General features: G+C 52.1%; 8 protein-coding genes across 8 annotated transcripts; 4 read left to right on the top strand and 4 right to left on the bottom strand.

Annotated features, from left to right (window-relative positions):
• Window positions 1-439: 439 nt before the first annotated feature.
• MYCFIDRAFT_134197 (uncharacterized protein) lies at window positions 440-1,130 on the top strand (the record flags this gene model as incomplete). The annotated part of the gene is made up of 2 exons (XM_007926559.1): window positions 440-505; window positions 555-1,130. The coding sequence occupies 2 exons, from the start codon at window positions 440-442 to the stop codon at window positions 1,128-1,130; spliced, it is 642 nt and encodes a 213-aa protein (XP_007924750.1).
• A 225-nt stretch (window positions 1,131-1,355) lies between these two features.
• On the top strand, window positions 1,356-3,906 carry MYCFIDRAFT_173174 (uncharacterized protein; the record flags this gene model as incomplete). The annotated part of the gene is made up of 4 exons (XM_007926558.1): window positions 1,356-3,676; window positions 3,711-3,727; window positions 3,765-3,852; window positions 3,882-3,906. 4 exons carry the CDS (start codon window positions 1,356-1,358, stop codon window positions 3,904-3,906), a joined length of 2,451 nt encoding a protein of 816 aa, XP_007924749.1.
• Window positions 3,907-3,940: 34 nt separating this feature from the next.
• On the bottom strand, window positions 3,941-5,107 carry MYCFIDRAFT_173173 (uncharacterized protein; the record flags this gene model as incomplete). The annotated part of the gene is made up of 6 exons (XM_007926557.1): window positions 3,941-4,317; window positions 4,362-4,414; window positions 4,447-4,521; window positions 4,552-4,621; window positions 4,656-5,045; window positions 5,074-5,107. 6 exons carry the CDS (start codon window positions 5,105-5,107, stop codon window positions 3,941-3,943), a joined length of 999 nt encoding a protein of 332 aa, XP_007924748.1.
• Window positions 5,108-6,586: 1,479 nt separating this feature from the next.
• MYCFIDRAFT_162974 (uncharacterized protein) lies at window positions 6,587-8,868 on the top strand. The gene has a single exon (XM_007926556.1). It carries the CDS (start codon window positions 7,276-7,278, stop codon window positions 8,386-8,388), a length of 1,113 nt encoding a protein of 370 aa, XP_007924747.1. The 5' UTR covers window positions 6,587-7,275; the 3' UTR covers window positions 8,389-8,868.
• On the bottom strand, window positions 7,466-8,970 carry MYCFIDRAFT_207176 (uncharacterized protein; the record flags this gene model as incomplete). Its single annotated transcript, XM_007926555.1, has 2 exons — window positions 7,466-8,882; window positions 8,925-8,970. The coding sequence occupies 2 exons, from the start codon at window positions 8,968-8,970 to the stop codon at window positions 8,497-8,499; spliced, it is 432 nt and encodes a 143-aa protein (XP_007924746.1). The 3' UTR covers window positions 7,466-8,496.
• A 513-nt stretch (window positions 8,971-9,483) lies between these two features.
• MYCFIDRAFT_152389 (uncharacterized protein) lies at window positions 9,484-10,708 on the bottom strand (the record flags this gene model as incomplete). The annotated part of the gene is made up of 1 exon (XM_007926554.1): window positions 9,484-10,708. One exon carries the CDS (start codon window positions 10,706-10,708, stop codon window positions 9,611-9,613), a length of 1,098 nt encoding a protein of 365 aa, XP_007924745.1. The 3' UTR covers window positions 9,484-9,610.
• Window positions 10,709-11,239: 531 nt separating this feature from the next.
• Window positions 11,240-12,391, top strand: MYCFIDRAFT_214622 (uncharacterized protein; the record flags this gene model as incomplete). The annotated part of the gene is made up of 1 exon (XM_007926553.1): window positions 11,240-12,391. The coding sequence occupies exon 1, from the start codon at window positions 11,300-11,302 to the stop codon at window positions 12,389-12,391; it is 1,092 nt and encodes a 363-aa protein (XP_007924744.1). The 5' UTR covers window positions 11,240-11,299.
• A 639-nt stretch (window positions 12,392-13,030) lies between these two features.
• On the bottom strand, window positions 13,031-13,773 carry MYCFIDRAFT_210791 (uncharacterized protein). Its single transcript, XM_007926552.1, has one exon. It carries the CDS (start codon window positions 13,741-13,743, stop codon window positions 13,300-13,302), a length of 444 nt encoding a protein of 147 aa, XP_007924743.1. The 5' UTR covers window positions 13,744-13,773; the 3' UTR covers window positions 13,031-13,299.
• Between the last annotated feature and the right edge of the window lie 4,330 nt (window positions 13,774-18,103).

Genomic DNA, 18,103 nt, shown 5'->3' with positions numbered 1-18,103 from the left:
ATAGCATGCAGTCTGAGCCTTGAGAAGCCTCAATCATCGTGATGGCACTGAGCAAGGGCTGTGTCTCTCGTGTGCAGATTGACCAGCTCCAAAGCAAGTCTGTGCACGCCATCTAGTACGCGTAATCTCTAAGTTAGCCTCAGCTGCTGGTCCAAGACGACGCTCGTCTAAGTGCGCAAATGCTGACTTCACAAGACAATGCGATGCGGGTGATGTTGCTGATGGAACGAGGGAAGGGAAGGTCGTGGTGGAATGCAGCTTTGACTTCAAGGTTTCACTGGCCCCGCCCCGGCCCACTTCTGGGCCTCACTATTCTTCCTTCTAGAAGAACCACATACAAACACATTCCTCGAGTCCACTTGAACATATCTCGCGCGCATATCAAGTCGTAAGAGAGGAGAAAGGTCATCTCATACTCGCAAGATAACAGCGACTCGCCATGAATCGACTCTTCGGCGCAAAGAACAATGCGCCGAAGCCTTCTCTGAACGACGCCATCGGAAAGGTAAGACGACCACGACGACTATCTCCAGGATCCTGCTCACGTTCGATAGGTTGATGGTAGAATCGAATCAATCGATGTCAAGCTCGCCAAACTCAATTCCGAACTGCAGACCTACCAGCAACGATTAAGCCGTATGCGAGATGGACCAGGCAAGAACGCAATCAAGCAGAAGGCAATCAAGGTCCTTCAGCAGCGGAAAATGTACGAATCGCAGAAGGATCAGCTCCAGCAGCAGAGCTGGAATATGGAGCAAGCGGGCATGATGCAGGACAATCTCAAGAATACCATGGCAACAGTGGACGCCATGAAGACGACACAGAAGGAGCTGAAGAAGCAGTATGGCAAGATCAACATCGACAAGATCGAGAAGATGCAGGACGAGATGGCGGACCTCATGGACATGGGCAACGACATCCAAGAGAGCATAAGTAGGAGCTACGATGTCCCAGAGGATGTAGATGAGGCCGAGCTGGACGCTGAGCTTGAGGCGCTTGGCGACGAAGTGGAGTTTGGGGCTGAGGGTCTGGGCGAGAGCGAAATACCAGGCTTTTTGAGCGAGAGCGCTCCTCCAGCATTTATCGATGAAGCACCAGAGCAGACCAAACAGCAACAGGCAGCCACGTGATCACGACTTAACGAAACACCATTCTGGAACCATTCACCGCGCATGCGACCTACCACGCTCTGCCCCACATTTGTGCTCAGACATATTGTGCGACCTTTGTGTGGCTGTTTGCTCTTCCTGCGCGCAACCGAGCGCTCCGCCTCTTCCGCTAAACTGACTCTTGTTCCTCGATCTGTCGCGCTGCATGTTCAACATTGAAATCGCCTCGCAACCCGGTTTTTAGCCATGGATAGACGAATGGATGAGTTGGCGGATCTCATGAAGGGCGCTGATATAGTTCGGATGAACGACTCCAATCCTGCAGATATCATTCGAGCCTTGACTGGACAGCAAAGAGCATCGAGGAGCGCTGGAAGCCAGATCCCTCATATTGATGGTCATCATTCACCATCTGCCATTGATCCCGTTTCTCTGGAACACATCGGGGTTGCGCAGTTGGAGAAAGGCCGCAGAAGCACTGGAAAGGTCATCTATCTGCGTATTCTTTCTCAGCGAGACACAGAATTAGGTACAGTCTTCGCTGCTGAAGACCACGCTGGTGCAGAAGTTCATGTGTGGTCTCTCATTTTCCGTCCTCTTGGAGTTGAGCAGATACCAAGAGGCACCATAATCGCCATTCGAGAACCTTACTTTGGCCGCGATCCTTTGGAATCTCGATCAATATGCTTACATCACCCGACCGACTGCCTCTACGTCTCACGACGGGATTCAATAACGGAGCGGCTCTTCGAGACCCGCTTCCTGCCCGAGGATACCGATTTTATCAAGTTTGCCGATTTAGCAATGATCAAAGGTAACTTTCTCGAAGCTCTGAATCTCTACGATTGCCATCTTGAGAATATATATCAACGTGGTCTCTATCAGGTCAAGGAAAAGAATGGTCTCCTGATCAAACGCGCCTTCTGCTATGATCGTGCCGGCGGCCGTGATGCGGCTCTTACGGATTGCGTCGCGATTCTTGCCACCGACCCTACGCACAAGCAAGCATTGAAACTCGGATATGCCAAAGCTCTTGCTGGAGACTTGCCATCTCAGGCTCTCGAGCTTGCGGAGCGCTTGGTCCAGATTCAGCCAGACAATTTACCGTTTCAACACTTGGTGTCGAAAGCCAAGGTGAAAGCTCAAGAAAGTCTGGGTGTATTCGACTTTGGCTTGCACATACGCCAACTAGGGCTTCACGGTACCTCTGCGGACATGAGCGATTTTAGTGGGTCTCTTGAGATCAAGCTGAGCTCACTAGGTGGGCGTGGTGTATTCGCCAGTAAGGACATGGAGGCCGGCGAGCTGGTATTATGTGAGAAGTCAATGGCTGTCGGTACTTCAAATAAGAGTTCTGCTTTCGCACGCGGTCTGCAGGACATTTTAGCGGGAGAGGCTTCGAGTCAACGACATTTATCACTGCTACAAGACATCTGCGCCAAGGCTTTGGTCGACCTATTCATCAATTCGTCTGAGGATTTGCGCAACAAGCTGTTCTCACTATATGCCGGAGTTGACTTTCCATACGATGCATCACCGTCAAATCTGCCGCGGCCGCAGGCTATCGACACTTATCGAGCACTGTCTATCATCAAGCACAACTGTCACACAATTCTTCCTGGAAGCATGTCTATGCACCACGACACTGCTGACCTTGCAAATCAATATCCACGAGATGAGTCGCTTCCTTCCACCAAGGACTTTTACGCTGGTCTCTGGTATACGGGTGCCATGTTCAATCACTCCTGCCTACCAAATTGTAACTGGTCTTGGATTGGCGACATGTTCATCGTCAGAGCGAATCGAGTCATTACCATGGGAGAAGAGCTCACGCTTGCTTACATTCCCAGCTCCAACGACTCCGAAAAACGCAGAAACACGCTCAGATCTCAATACGGCTTCGAATGCGGTTGCCGAATCTGTCAAGCGGACGCAACCATCACGGCGGAAGGAAAGGCCGCCAGAACCAAAATCTCCGAACTTCTAAACAAGAAGTTTCCAAACGTCGTGAAACTCAATGGCAAAATTTCCGGCACAGCCATCACCAACCTTGAGAAACACGCCAAGAACCTGGCCCAGAGCTACTCATCACCAGCATACACCAACCTCCCACACCTCCTCCTCGCAGATACCTACTACCAACTCGCGCACGTCCACCTAGGCCATATTTCCCAATGGTCCTCAACCTCTTCCGCCTCAAAACTCAAAGCCTACGAATGTTTCGCTTCCTCCCTCGAAATGGGCCTCAATATCAAACTCCTCTTCGGCCCGAACTCAGCATATTGTCAGCTCCATCTCACGGAAAACAGTCTAACGAGATCTGTGGGCATTTTGGCATTGATGGGTTTGGCTGAGCTGAAATTCCTTCAAGGACAGGTGCGGGCCTGTAGAGCGCTTAAGGCTTGTGCGAAGCAGGTCTATGGGATCGTGTATGGTGAGAGCGAGACGTTTGGGGAGAGGCATAGGAGTTATAAGTGTTGGAACCAACTTGCGGAAGTGGGAGAGAAGCCGAGGGATTGGGAGGTGTTGAAAGAGAAGATACTTGCGGAGGAGAGAGAGGGGCCGGAGTTTTTGAAGTAGGGAAGCCGACGTTGTAATGAGGAGGAACGAGATTTCTAGTCTGTTTTGTACGACGGGCTGATCGTCATCATTGAGGTCCTCTCTCAGAGATTGATACTTATCCCAGGACTGATGTTCGATTCTTCGCGATGCTCGGCTATTTCTTTACTTCCAGGCGACTCAGGTGCACGTCAGGCAAGGAATAGCTTTGAGTCAAGTATCTGAAGTCAGTAGGTAAAGTCAATCAGCTGTGAAGGGAACTATCATTAGATCTAATCACCTCGTGGTGTTTCCGATCTTCCCATCCAGATGACATTCCAATGACCTGCTGAAGTCATTTCATCGGGTTGGAAGTCTGCCTTCCTTTCGAAGCGTGTATGGGGGCACTGCGATTCTGACGTGAAGTAGCCACTAGAGGTCTTCATGTTGGGAATGTTTGATCTGCAGCGAGAGGTTTCGCGTTCTGAGATAGGATCGTGTGCTTTCTGATCGTTGCGACTTCGAATGTTATCCATTGGGTGGCGCGAGGCTAGGAATCTGAGGAAACCCTTGTGCTTTCTGATCATTGTGACTTGAAATGTTGTCCAGCGACTTCTGTGCATGTTCGAGGGTATACTGCAATGTTTGCAAGCGCTTGTCAGTGCATACCCTGGAGGGTGATGGACAATCGGATCCCGTTATCTCGTGAGACACGATGGTGGAGCAGATGTCGTACTACTATACATCTGATAGCCGAGTAACACCTGCTCACGGTCAACTGTTTCAAAATGATTTCCACTCGGAAAGGGTTTCAGACGACGAGTGATACTGTATGTCCACAAAGCCTCCACAGGTGCCCCATGCAAGGCGGCTGCTGAGGTTGATGGAGGTCTAGAATAGGTACGAGAGGTCCTTGAACAGGATCTCAAGGCCTTTATGAAGTGTTACAACATGTCTGTCGTACGAGCGGTTATCTCACTGTTTGCCAGGTCCCTTGTCGGCGCCTACAGCGGAGGTAAGTGGGTCTGGCTGCAGCGCTTGCTCCTTGCCGAGAAGCGAAAGTATTTTCGAAGTCGGATTCGCGATTCTTCCGGTGGATGAAGAGAGACGTGAGCTCCTGCGAGTCGCAGAAAGAGGAAGTGATGGGAAAATTGGAGCCAGCATGAGACAAGTTCGGTTCACGTGGCCGTCTCCTTTGCGAGGCACCAGGCACCTCAGGGACGGAGGCGTCACTCCTCGAATTGTTTGGCCGGAAAGCTACCACAGATAGCAGCCTCGCTCTTGGGAGGCGAGGATCCTGTGGGGCTTCAAGCCCTGTCCAGCCCAGCTTCACTGCAGCGCCTGCTGATGGAGACGTGCAACAAGGTACTGATGAATGAGGCGCTCCTGTCGTGCCTGCTTTCGACATTATTTGCAATCTGCGGACCATTGTCGGAGCACACGTCTGTTCTCGAACACATGCAAAATGTTTGCGCGTTCGAATTTCCATAGCGCTGTCGATGTCAACGAATGGTGACGGGAGTGGTGCTGAAGATGACGGCGAACCGTGGGACCGAGCTCTACGATGGCGCGGTTGAGCCGAGAGAGCCTGCCCATATCATAGGTGGTGCTGTTATTATACTGGCGAGCGGGGAGCAGGTTGGCGCATGCGAGAATGTTTCATCTCAGGAGAAGATTGTGTGTGGGAGCTGTGAGCCTGTGACTGGCAGGCCGGCTTTCTGCAAAATCAAATCGACGGTTTCTTGCTAGCAAACTCAAAGGCACAGCCATGACATGTGGCGCAGGCGGAGGCGTAGAATAGCGTCGCTGCATGCTTGCCGACACTCAGCACTCAGGCATCCACTCACTGCATGCACGACGACGACTCAAAACACATGCATGGTGCTCTATTATTGCCCGACCCCGACCCCGACCCCGACCCCGACCCCGAGCCGTCGCTGCATGTCCAGGACAGCAGGTGAAGTGAGATGGCTGGCCATAAAGGCAACACGCAGCATTTTTGCGTTTGCCACATCACCGCGCTCGCTCGCAAGACTGGACGGGGCCGCAGCGAGATGGAGATTATTCGTGGCATGGCATGGCATGTCCAGCCTAGCCCTGCCCCAGCCTCATTGCGGTGGGTATGACCACGCACGACTTTCATTACCCTCATTACGCACCAGGCCGCGCTCTGCAGGTGCTGGAGGGAGAACAGGCTCTCCGTGATACGTGCCATCTCAGAAGCCACCAGATGCCAGAGCCAGAGCCAGAGCCAGCAGCCTGCGCCGCAAGCCGCAAGCCGCAAGCCGCAAGCCGAGCCATCTGTCGTGTCCGCACGGTGGTGGAAGTACCCTGAAATGCTTCGGGGACTGGTGTCACAAGACGCTGGAAATGGATGCGTGTCGATCTCGGTCGCAGTCCGGTGCAAGTTTGCGCACACCTCCTGGCATCAAGCTTGGGAGCGGATTCTTTGTCAAGATGCGACGTCAGGGCAAGGCGCCGTCTTCCTTGCAGACCTCGCAGACACGCAGAGGCATGCGTGGACGGCGACGCGCGACGACCAGAATAATAATGGGAGCACGCAGCCTATCATTCACCGCCGCAGCAGAAGTCCAGCGTCTACAAGGCCTGTTGGCTTCAGACGGCCAGCAGCGATGAAACGGTCGGCGGAGTGGCTTGCCAGGCGCGCTGCACGCAATCCAGTGAAACAAAAGCGCTGGCCTGTCAGAGCATCTCACCCGTTCGGTACCCTGCTGCGACGACGCGCCTCGGCATTAGTGACTCTATCCTCCGCCCAATCATTTTCACCTACACCTCGTGTGGGGCACATACCAAAAACTCAAGCCATCGAGCCAGCGACCTCCTGCAGCGCGGCGCCTTGCCTCCCATGAAGATCAAGCAGAATAAGTATCCCAGCCTGCCATCCCTCAGTCATGCTTCACTACTATCACCCACCCACCCGTCCTCATCATCGTCAACCCATCGATCTGTGTGCATCGATCCGCTGCCGCTTCGCCTGCATAGAATATCTAATACACAAACTCACCTCACATTCTCTTGCTACCCCGGCCCCCAGGAAACGCCACGCTGCAGATAACCTCACCCGTCATCAGGTACAGCCATCAGCCAGCCAGCCCGCCCGTACCACCCTCCGCCAGACGATTCGGATCTCGATACATTAGTTGCACTTGTCCGCTGGCCGGAAAGTCACCGAGTTAATCAGTCAATCTTTGCACGCTTCGTTGTCCTTCCGGTTTTTCTCCCGAACCCAAAGACTGGACCCCGGCAAGCCCACGAGCTCACACCGTCATTTGAAGAAGCCTTTTCAACTGCATCCTGGCTCATCTGCATCAACCGCAATCTAGCTAATAATCCTGATCTTCCGAAAACCTGCCAGGCTGCAGTTCGTTGGTCTTCTAATTCCCGTCGTGCACCATTGTCCTATTTATCCTCTTGGACAATACTGCAGAGTGAACTGTTGCCTATTGTTGGTCACTGTCACCTAAGACCCTTTGCGAAGGACTACCTATTGTTACGACGATCAATAGGAACGATATCACGACCATCTTCGCGCTACTTAATCTTGCATCTTGAATCCTTCGACCTCATCGACTTGGATCTTGTCTAACGACCAACGATATCATCGACCATGGCTTACTCTCCACCAACCGCCGCCCAGAATGCTGCTGCTTTGGAGCACTTCATCCACCTTCCAGTGTCACAGGATATGATCAGCTACCTCGCACACAAGGCTTCGCAAGTGATTCGATGTGAAGGTCAAACCGCACCATCAACTAGCAAGGCACTTCCACCAACTCCACCTACCACACCACCGCAGTCGTCTGGTAGCGCCTACTTTGAGCCGCAACTACCACGATTGGAGCTTTTCATCACCGCTCTGGTCGAGAGATCACACGTCCAGGTGCCTACTCTCATGACGTCTTTGGTCTATCTTGGCAGGCTGCAATCACGTCTGCCTCCAGTTGCCAAGGGCATGAGATGTACAGCTCATCGAATCTTCTTGGCATCGCTTATTCTTGCTGCAAAGAACTTGAACGATTCGTCACCAAAGAACAAGCACTGGGCACGATACACTTCTGTTCATGGCTTTGACAGCTTCGGCTTCAGCCTGACCGAAGTCAACCTTATGGAGAAGCAGCTCCTTAGCCTCCTAGACTGGGAGCTCAGAGTGACGGAACAAGATCTGTACACTCATCTTGAGCCTTTCCTTGCTCCTGTCCGAACATTCCAGCTTCGTCAGGCAGAGAAGCAGAGAATTCGGGAGGAAATGGCAGCTCTCGAGCAGCGTCAGATGGCTTTCGCGGCCCAACAACAACGTCGGGCAGCAATGGAGGCAACCAGATATTACGACTCACCTCGCTCAATGGGTGCCTACACATATCAGCAACCCATGTACTACTCAACCTCATCGAACTCCTCATCAAGAGCGGTATCAAGAACGCCCTCGCTTTCTCCACCAACCCGAAGCGGATCCTCAGCCTCACAATCCTCAGCCGACTCATATGCCTCATCATCCTCGCCATCCAGCATCATTTCATCTTATGCAGTGCCCATCACCGAAGAGCCTACGACATACTGCAGCCAGCGAATGCAGCCTGCACCAATCATGACCCACAGCCTGCCACTTGACCAGACCGACCTCCAACCAGCCAAGAAGCAGAAAACCAACATCTTCTCCCGCTTCTTGCCCACCACTCTCAGCCGACCAGCACCACCAACCATCGCTGTTAACGGCTACTAAAAGTTCTTTGCTTTCAACTGGACACTTTTCAATTTCCTTTCATGAACAAGGATAGAGACATCACTCTCGCTTAATCGACAGCAGTACAACAAAACTTCCTTGGGCTGGTTATGACGGTATCAGGCATACTTCAGAACAGGACGCGGCGACGACATAATGATGATTTGCATGGATGGCATTGGCAGGCGACTGACTACGAGCTCGGCTGGCACCAGAGTTTGTGGCGAGGCAGGCAGGCTCAAATTTTTTAACTACCCGTCTCTTTTTTTTTGGCTTTGGCTTTGATTGAGGAATAACAACAGCATTATACCACAGTTTGATGATGCATTTGAGCGGAGTTGTTACTGTGCGGGCATCAGGCCTGCTTGTGTTGATACGATGGATTGAAAGACCGATCGATGATTGAGCTTCGATGAGACGAAAGTTACCTAAATTAGCATAGCAAGAGCTTCCAAGAAAAGCAGGGCTACTTGACTGATCAAAACGCGCTTCTTCTCATTTCTTAAGAAATTGTTCCTTGGCCATTGACTTTGCACTGTCACCTTCATCGTCAGCAAGTTTTCCTGACATTTCGTTCTCCATGATGCTATTTCTAGCTTCCTTGCCTCCTTCCTGGGGATGCTCGATTCATGTCGTCGCTTCGTCGCTCCCCCAGATTCTCAGCTTGAATCGAAAACTCTCAATGACTTCATCCTGTCTCAAACTCACAACGCTTGGAATGTGTGTGTGTATGTCGGCATTTGGTGACCAGGGTCGGAGAGTGACGTGAGAAATAGATTGACAGGGAGGGTGAAAAAGGTGCTGACACATGACGTCTGCCACCGTCCGCGAGTTGGTGAAAAGATTTGACCCGATCACTGTCCCGAGTGGAAGGCAGGCATGGAGAATGTCGAGAGAGCGATCAGATTGTTTTTGGTTCGGCTATGTACAATATATACAATACTGCAGTTCAGCTAGGAAGGAAAATACGCCCCCATGCACCGGTAGCTCGTTAAGGGAGTTGAACCCTTGTTTATCGTCGCTTCTGGTATGGAGAATGTCAGAGAGTTTGACATGCTTTCTTCTCTATATGTTTTGACAAGTACAATGTACCGTGAGCTTTCAGCGCTGGATTGTGAATGACATGGAGCTAGGTTCTGCCTCGTCTGACAGGAAGGTAGGGAGCGATAACGCCGCCACTTCTTCACCACTACTCCCCCTTTATCAACGATAGAGATAATGCTCACCAACTCACAACCCCCTTCTCCCGATCAAAGCCTCCCCTCAACTGCCTCTCCGGCTTCACAACTTTCCCTTGCAAAACCGTAAACCTCACAACATTCTCACAATCCTCCGGCCTGATCCTCGCGAGCCAAAAACACTGAGCGGCCTCCCCCTGCTCAAAATTACTCTTCTCTCCATTGGGCTCGCCATTCTCCATCTGTTCTTGAACCGTCCTCCTCACCTCCGCTCTCCGGTATACCATCATATTGGCACTGTACTTGTGTCCGCCGACATGCGAGATGAAGTAGATGCCTACGCCTCCGGGTCTTTCGTCGTGGAGGTCCCGGAAGAGGCCGAGAGGGCGGAGATGGCGTTCGAGTTCTTTGCGGAGTAGAGGTGCGGATTGGCCGCAGCGGGCGTCGCGGGTGGCTTGGGAGCAGAGGAGGATGATGTATTTGTGGGGACAGGCGCGGATGGTTAGGCCTGCTGGGAGGTTTTTGGGAGGTGGTGGCATGGGAGTATGTGGGACATCGCCGTTTGAGTTTGTACCGTTCGACTGTAATTTTGGAGAATCTAGTCGTGTTGTGTTGGTCGGTGCGGTGTTTATGACGCTCTCGATCAGCTGGGGAACGTGTTTCGGTGTTACGTTTTCGATGTATGTGAACGAAGGCATGAGTAGGACTGTTGTCGGTCGGTCTTTTCCATATGGGCCAATGTGATCGCCTGCGATTTCTGGTGGAGGGATATTGCTTGCGCTGAGCATGAGTTTTCCGCCTTCGACTTTGCTCATATGATCTCCTACTGCCTCCATTACGCTGCCCTTGACATCTTCGACCGATCGCACCCAGTCTGTTTGACCGGTCGCCACCAGCAAGTGTCTACTCCAGCCATTTATTCCACCATACAGCTTGTCATCCTCATTTATCGACCACTTCCTGGGGAGGGTGACTGAGCAGCTGGCGCAGTCGTGTAGACATTCTTCTCCGTCTATTTCGGGGTTCGTCCTTGAGAAAAGTGCGTCTATGCCTTTTGCTGTGAGAAATCCATCTGGACGTTCCTTGGTGAGTGTGGTGTCTGAGTTGGGCGGCACCACCTTCTCGTATAGTGAGCGAAACATGGTCTTGGGTGTAGGTAGGAGAGGCATGGGGCGAAAAGTAATCGCTGAATCTTATCTGATCGGAATGAGCCGCCGCTGCCGCTAGTTCTGTGTCACCAGCTTTCCTGCCGGACTTCGCTTGCTTTTGCTTGCCGATCGCCGAACAGCGCGTCGAACACTTCCAAAGGTGATCTGCTTTTGCTACGGAAGCGGTGGGTGAGCGAGCGGATGTTGTCTCTGGAGTCCGGAGTTTGAAGTCTAGTGTGCGCAGGTCTCAACAATTGTTGCAGACAGACAGGATTTATCACGGGCTCTGACAGTCGAGGCTCGGCCGAGGATAGGCAGAGGCAGAACCTACGTCTGGGCTCGGATTTTGCAACTCTCCGAGACGCTCGCTGCTTTACAACGCGACGTGACTTCGCACTCCAAGTGCGGCTCTTCTTCACTCACCTGGACGTCGACATCACGAAAATTGTGGGACGTCACGTGGAAGTTTGAGGAAGGCAACTTCACTTCACTTCACCTCGCAATTTCCCGGCATCAACCAGCAGCGAAGACCAAGAATAGGAACGGCATGCCTGACAACGATCTATCGAAGTCAATCTGCGCATCATGGCTGCCGGGTCTGTCATCTTCTTGACCGGCGCTCCTCCCGCCAGCACCTTGTCTTGGAACGAGCATGAGCTTCCATCACACTTCAATTTCCGGCATCGCCGATTCTTACAGGCTGATGAACAGGGCGAGACCACGCAAGACTCGCTTGCTCTTGCCACACAATCTCTCGCAAAATGGCGAGAGCTTGAAATTCATGGTCAACATCATGCTTCGGATAACGCCAAAGAAAGGGAAGTAGAGCCAGAAGCTACGCAGTTCTTGTCACTTCATCACGACGACTCGAACAACGACAATGCCGAGCACACGGACTTCTTAGAACGGTCTTTATACGCACTGCAAAACCTCGCCTCATCTCAGATTGCTGTCCCAGAAGATACGGTCTACGATGAGACCACTTTTGTGACTGGAGCTTCCTCCAACACCACTTTGTCAACTGAGCTATCTTACCAGACCAGTACGAGCTCTGCATCGGACAATATCGAACAGCAAGTTGTCAATTTCAATGGACCGATCACAGACCTCAAACGCATTCCCAATGCTCGATATCTTGAGTCAATTCATCCTCAAACCATGACGATCAACGTACTGGTTGGGGTCATTGCAGTACAGCCAACTCGCACTGTCCAGCTAAGAAAGCGCACAGGCGAAATGGATATCGTCGAGGTCGTGGTCGGCGATGATACTAAAGCAGGATTCAACATCAGCTTTTGGCTGCCACCCATGGACAGCCAGACCCACAGAAGCAGGGTTACCAATTATCAGCTTCGAGATGTGCTGCAAGGCCTCAGATCAGGAGACATCATCCTCGTCACCCATATCGCTCTGGGCGAATTCAAGAACAATGTCTTTGGCCAAAGTCTCAGCAAGCGAATCACTAGGAATAACACCTCTATTGTGCTGTTGTCGTCGAATGTGACTGGTTTGCCGCCGCCGCTCGTGGCCAAGCTGAATCGAGTGAGAGACTGGAGTAGTCACTTCGTTGGCAAGAAGGACTTGAAGCGAGCTTCTTCTCCAGATATCACGCTAGGAGTTGTCAGCAAAAAGGCGAAGCGCATGCTCCCTCCAGATACACAGCCTGGAGAGCTTTGATTAGTAATTCTGTAAGCAAGCCTCACGTTCGAACTTCGAGATCATTTCCTGTGAAGTGCTCGGTCCTCGCTCGTCGCCTGCATAATAATGGTGGCCTCATATTTTATTTTATCAGCATCTGTGTCCGCCATTCCCGATTCCATGCCTGATACGGTCGCCGGTCATCGCCTGAACACCACGGCATCTATGTCCGCAGTCCAGGGCGTCGAGATACCAGCACAAGCACCAGGATCAGGCCCAGGACCAGGACTAGGATGAACACGGGCGGAAAATGGTATACGGTGGTACCTGCAGACAGGGCAAGGACGAAGAAACCCTCGAGGATGACACGGTTGCGGTGCGTTTCTTATAGATGATGACAAGGTAGGCCTCTTTCCCCGGGTTGCAAAAACTGCCGCGGTTTTTTTTCTATTAGGACAGAAAGGACGTTGTCCTATTGTACTAGATAGATCAAGGGCGAGTCGCGACTGCCTAAAGAAGTTTTGTGCTGGGTTAAGAGATGAGAGCGAAATGCTGAAGTCTACAGCACGTGGCTAGTGGTTAGTAGCGCAATGTGGTAGTTGATGAACACCAACAACAATGGACGAACAAGCACCAAAAATAGGAAAACTCATTCAATCGTCATCTCGGTGATAGCATCGATGTGAATCATGGATCGTGAGATCTCTTCATTTCGCCCTATTTTGGCGGACGACTATTGTTAGAAGTACATCGCTGCAGTAGATCATTGCATATGAGGGTTTGACTTTTCGGCACTCCCTCCTTCTTGCCCTCCAAAGTAGGAAAAGAAAAGTAGTACTTCGTTATCGTCTTCTTTGGTACAGGGTATCTTTTCTCGCGTTCGTTTCGTGTTTGCCTTTCCTTTCCATCAAGATGTACACAGTAGAGAAATAACGAATGAGCAGGGTTTATTGTGTTGGTAATGTTTCCGGCGTTTTGCGCTTCGTCCGGAGGCAGTCTCGTCCGCCGCCTAGATCGGCCCATGCACCGAGGACTTCTTCTCCGGCGCTGGTGATGCTGAGCATGCTAGATCTTTGATTCAAAGCGGAGTCGAAGGTGTTGAGTCGTGGAAGCGAAGGCCTGTGGCCAATGCCACCTGACATAAAGCTTACGTGTTGCTCTCGTGGTTCCTGAGTGGCGTCGACTCGGTTGACAGAAGGCTTGGGAGCCACGGCTGCGTTGATGATGTTGGAAAATGGCGAGAACGTGATTCGTGCGAGTGTGGGTGCCTGCGTTGCGTGTGATTTCGAGAGTGCTTCAGGTGGTACGCTTGCAGAGTCAGATCTTGTTGGAGGCACCAGTATCGTCTCGCGAGAGACACGGCGCATTGGCTGCATATGTACATCGTCCATGATCTGCACGTCTGGTGACACGTAGGCCGAGATTGGTGAGGCGCCCCAATCTTGCGTGTCTTCTGGCGTGGAAATTGATGCGAACTTTCGAGTGATGGCCTCGCGACCCTCGTCGAACGAGAAGTCTCTTGTTTTCGGTCGGTCTGGGCTGCGTTGCGGGAGAGGTGGCGCTGGCGCCGCCGCCGCAGCGTTCTCTTCTGCAATTGGCGAGGGTGGTATACTTGTGGGCTGACGATTTGAGCGTTTTCGCATGGTCTTCATGGAGTTGAGTGGAGGCACGGCCCCATTCGTAGAGATGAATTGGCGTACTCGTATCCGAGCCGACTCAGTCTCGCAATCGTCAGCTGAGCAGTAACCAGAATTCTCCTCCGTGTTGCTAGTGGCAGGGTGTGACGCAGGAGAGTATGTGGTGGTCGGCGAAAATCTGGTTGATGGGAGGAGCTCACCGCTAGGCGCGCGTACGTGAGGTTGCTCTACTGATACTGATGAATCCGGAGGATGCGAAGACAGGGGTTGCGGTTGAGACATGCCCAGGAAGCGTTCAATCTGGAATCGCTCATCCACATGCTCCTTTCGAATAACGCTGAATTGCCTGCGCATATCACTTTCACTAGGTATGCTGGCAGAGGTTGTCACTGATTGGGTCTCACGATCGCTGGGTTTAGAGCTCTTCTTCTTGAGTGCTTTGAGGGCTCGTTGCTCTGCAGAAGAAGAGTGTTTCGCCAGTCGATCTTGTTCGGTCTGCAGCGCCAGCTGATAACCCTCGGTGAAGGACATTTGCTGCATCGCTGCTCGCTTTCGGCGCATCATGTCCAGGAGCATCTTCTCCTCTTCCGACACTGCCATCACGTGTGAATTCTCGTTGAAGCCACTGTCACCTACGTCCTGGAACGAAGTGCCCGAGCTCAGTGTGCCAGCAGATTCATAACTTAGCCCATTCAGACGGCGAAGCGCAGCAGGATCCGCCGCAGTGATATTCACCACCTGCGGTGCGACAGGCAGTGGCTTGTCTCTCTTCCCAGCGATCGGTGTCGGTACTGAAGAATTGCTTGAGCTTCGCTTACTCTCCATCGCCGGCATATGTCGCACAGAGCCGAGCCGCGTGGGTCTTTGAAGTCTCATGACGTCAATTGAGGATGCATTGGCTATGGTGATATGACCAGAGTCCATATTCATAATGCTGTCCCTGATAGCAGGAAGCTGGCTTCTCCCGTCATCATCATCTTCTTCCTCCTCCTCGTCGTAGTCGGATTCGGAAAGCGATAGTATACTTTCACCTGCCATTGTTGACGATGCTAGTCTGCTGTCGTATCTATCCCGTAGCCTATTGCCTTGGTGGGAGGATTGGATACTGTTGGATGTACCTGAATCGCTTGAACTAGTTTTGCGATGGAAATGCGCACGAGCTATATCATGCTCAATGGACTTGAGGTCAGAATTGATGCGCTCATGGCCACGCAGGCTACTGGAGAACTTCTCGCTGGCAGGAGAAAAGACTCGACCGGGTCCGCTGTATGCCGGTGGCAGAACATCATCGGCCGGTAGCTCTTGAGGCACTTGGTCGTCAAGATCGTCACCATCTTCGTCGTCGTCATCATCAGAGCTCAAGTATGCATCGAACCAATTCTGGATGCCCTTGGGCGGACGTCGTACATTAGTCTTGTGTTGGTCGAGAATGTCCTCGTCAAAAGGTCTTTGCTTCTTCCGGCCAGTGCCGGCGCCGCTGGTCGAAGGTCGTCCCGATGTCGTTCGAGACCTTCTAAAGTGGGGATCGGAAGGCAGAGGAGGAAGTGGAAAGTCAGTTCGTTCGGTCATGGCGGATTCGGAGTGCTGCTGTCGTGAGGGTGACAGCAAACGGCCAGTGGACTGACGCGCGTGTGGAAAGAGCTGTACGAGATCCAGTCGACGTGATGAGCGTGGTGAGCTGCCAAGCGTGGTGGTACTGCGGTGGGCCAGTTCGTGCTGCCTCATCTCACTAGAGTTCGGATGCCGTCGAGGTGACGGAGCTTCGCCAAAGTTATCGAAGATGGTTGGAGGGCCCTTGTGGAGGGACATCGCACGAACTGCGGAGGCAGAAGTCTGTTGCGCGACATAATAATATGGATGCTCTGCCGGGGCGTGATATGCCGGAAGGTTGGCATCAGACGGCTCCCGGCGTAGGTGATGCAGGGTATCGTGGCCGGGCGAATGATTCGAGGGGGGAAGATTAGGTTGACTTTGGTAGGGATACAAGTCATCGGGGGACCATGGGCAGAAGGTGGCATCATGGGCAGCAGGGAGTCTGGGCGACAGCGCTTCCTGCATTCGCGAGAAAGCTTCGATGGCTTTCAGTTCGTCGCCTGGCACTGCGTGCAGGGGATGGCTTTCGGTGTCCGGGATGCTGTTCAGACGCAGCGAGCCTCCGAGCAGCTGCGTGGCCGTGAGCGGGATCTTGCTGTCTCCCAGCTGGAGGACGATGTGGGCATTCTGGGCGGCTTGGGGAGAGTCTTCTGTCGGGCCACGCCCAATGAGTCGCATCCTAGCTGGCACAATAATAAATTGGGTGTTCGTCGAGTGGCAGGGATGTCGGCGCAGGCAGCGGAGGCAGCGGAGCGCAGCAGAGAGAGAGAGCGGCGAGCGGCGGCCCGGCTCGCTTACGTGCGCTGGGTGGCGTGGAGGAGGCCGGCAGAGCAGGCAAAACGTGCCGGCAGTCGTGGGCAGACAGGAGCCCCGAAGAATAATCCCGCCGTCGATCAGGTAGAGTAGTACTGTATGTGTAGGGAGGATGGAGCGGCGGCGAAGTGCAACATGCGGGTATCGGTACATACCACGCCAGGCCTTTTCCCTTTCTTTCCCTTCCCTTCCCAGCGATACCTAACCGTTAAATGATGAGGCACGACGCAATTCCTCCCGACAAAGTATGCGGCCGAAAGCAGCGGCGGGCCTTGCCTTGCCTTGCCTTGGCCCTGGAGAGAGAGTCTGAGAGACACAGACACCCGACTCCTATACTCTAGGAGTCCGACGTACAGTAGTCGTGGCATACATCACACATCAGGGCGTCATCAGCAACGACGGTCTATTAAAATAAGAAGGAATGCAGTGAAAGTGACGGTGACAGGAACAGCGCTCCAAGGCCACTTCCGGCCTGTATACATACATATCAATCCAAACAAGGGTATAGATCGCTGCAGAGTGAACCACTTTACGCGCGGCGAAGCTAGAAGTAACGTCCAGCTGAATGATCCCGGCGGCCGGCGTGCATGTGAGCTTCGAAGGAATGCCATAGGGCGAGACTATTCGTAAATCAGCCCCGGCTATTCATAAATCAACGGACCTAGGGCCGCTCCGGTCTCGGTGAGACCATATTGTTAGTAATCCATATAGTATAATATCGCATAGAGACTTCTAATGCCTATGCTAGCTGCTAAGTAGAATTATAACGTAGGAAAGAGGAATTAGGTAAATAATAGATATAGAATTGGACCCTATAGCTAATCTTAACTGCCCTAGGCATACTGCCTGCCTAGCAAATAAGGTTCTACGACCCTCGCATTAACGTATAGCTCCTACTATACGATCTTAGTATATTCTAGCATTACTACTAGCGCTATAGGTACTAGTAGAGCCCTCGGTACGGGCGGAGGTCCTTCCTAAGTAGGTAAATAAGTAGATATAGGGTTTCTATCGCACTGCCTATACTTGTAATAGCTAGAGTAGTAGTCTACGTTATCTTTAACGCACTTGCACCTCCTATAGGCCGTTTTGCATATACAGCCCTTACGTAAACGTTCTCGTAGTACTAGTAGCGGTAGAATAGGCCTCCTAGGCTTAGCCTGTCTTATCGCTTCTTGCTAGTTAATAGCGGCCTGTCTAGCGGCCTATCTAGCGGCCTGTCTAGCGGCCTGTCTAGCGGCCTATCTAGCGGCCTATTTAGCGGCCTGTTTAGCAGCCTGTTTAATTAGCTTAGGTCTAGTAGCCTTACGCCGAGTCGTACGACTAAGCCGCTTATTAATCCGCTTAAGTAGCTCTAAGGTGCGGTAAGTAGTTGTCTCGTTACTATTGTAATCGCTCCTTAGTACTCGCTAGTACTTCTCGAACATACGAATAGTAAGAATGCCGGTTATAGACTCCTTAAGTGCTAGCATCTAGTGCATACAATTTAAGCTATAGACTCTTCGATAATACTAGGTACATACTAATAGCCTATAACTATTAGACTTCCGCTTCTCGAGCTTATTACGTACGAGAGCCCTTCGCTCAGCCGCTTTACGTAGAGCGAAGGTGCTAATATAGCTAACAACTGCAGCGTAGAATAGATCGCTTAAAAACAACGTTATAGGTCGACTAATCTCGGCTCTAACTATAAGCCTATAGCGGTTAA

The sequence above is a fragment of the Pseudocercospora fijiensis genome (genome assembly GCF_000340215.1).
Source record: "Pseudocercospora fijiensis CIRAD86 unplaced genomic scaffold MYCFIscaffold_3, whole genome shotgun sequence".
NCBI lineage: Eukaryota > Fungi > Ascomycota > Dothideomycetes > Mycosphaerellales > Mycosphaerellaceae > Pseudocercospora > Pseudocercospora fijiensis.
The sequence above is the reverse complement of the archived record's forward strand: the minus strand, read 5'-3'. Positions and strand labels throughout refer to the sequence as shown.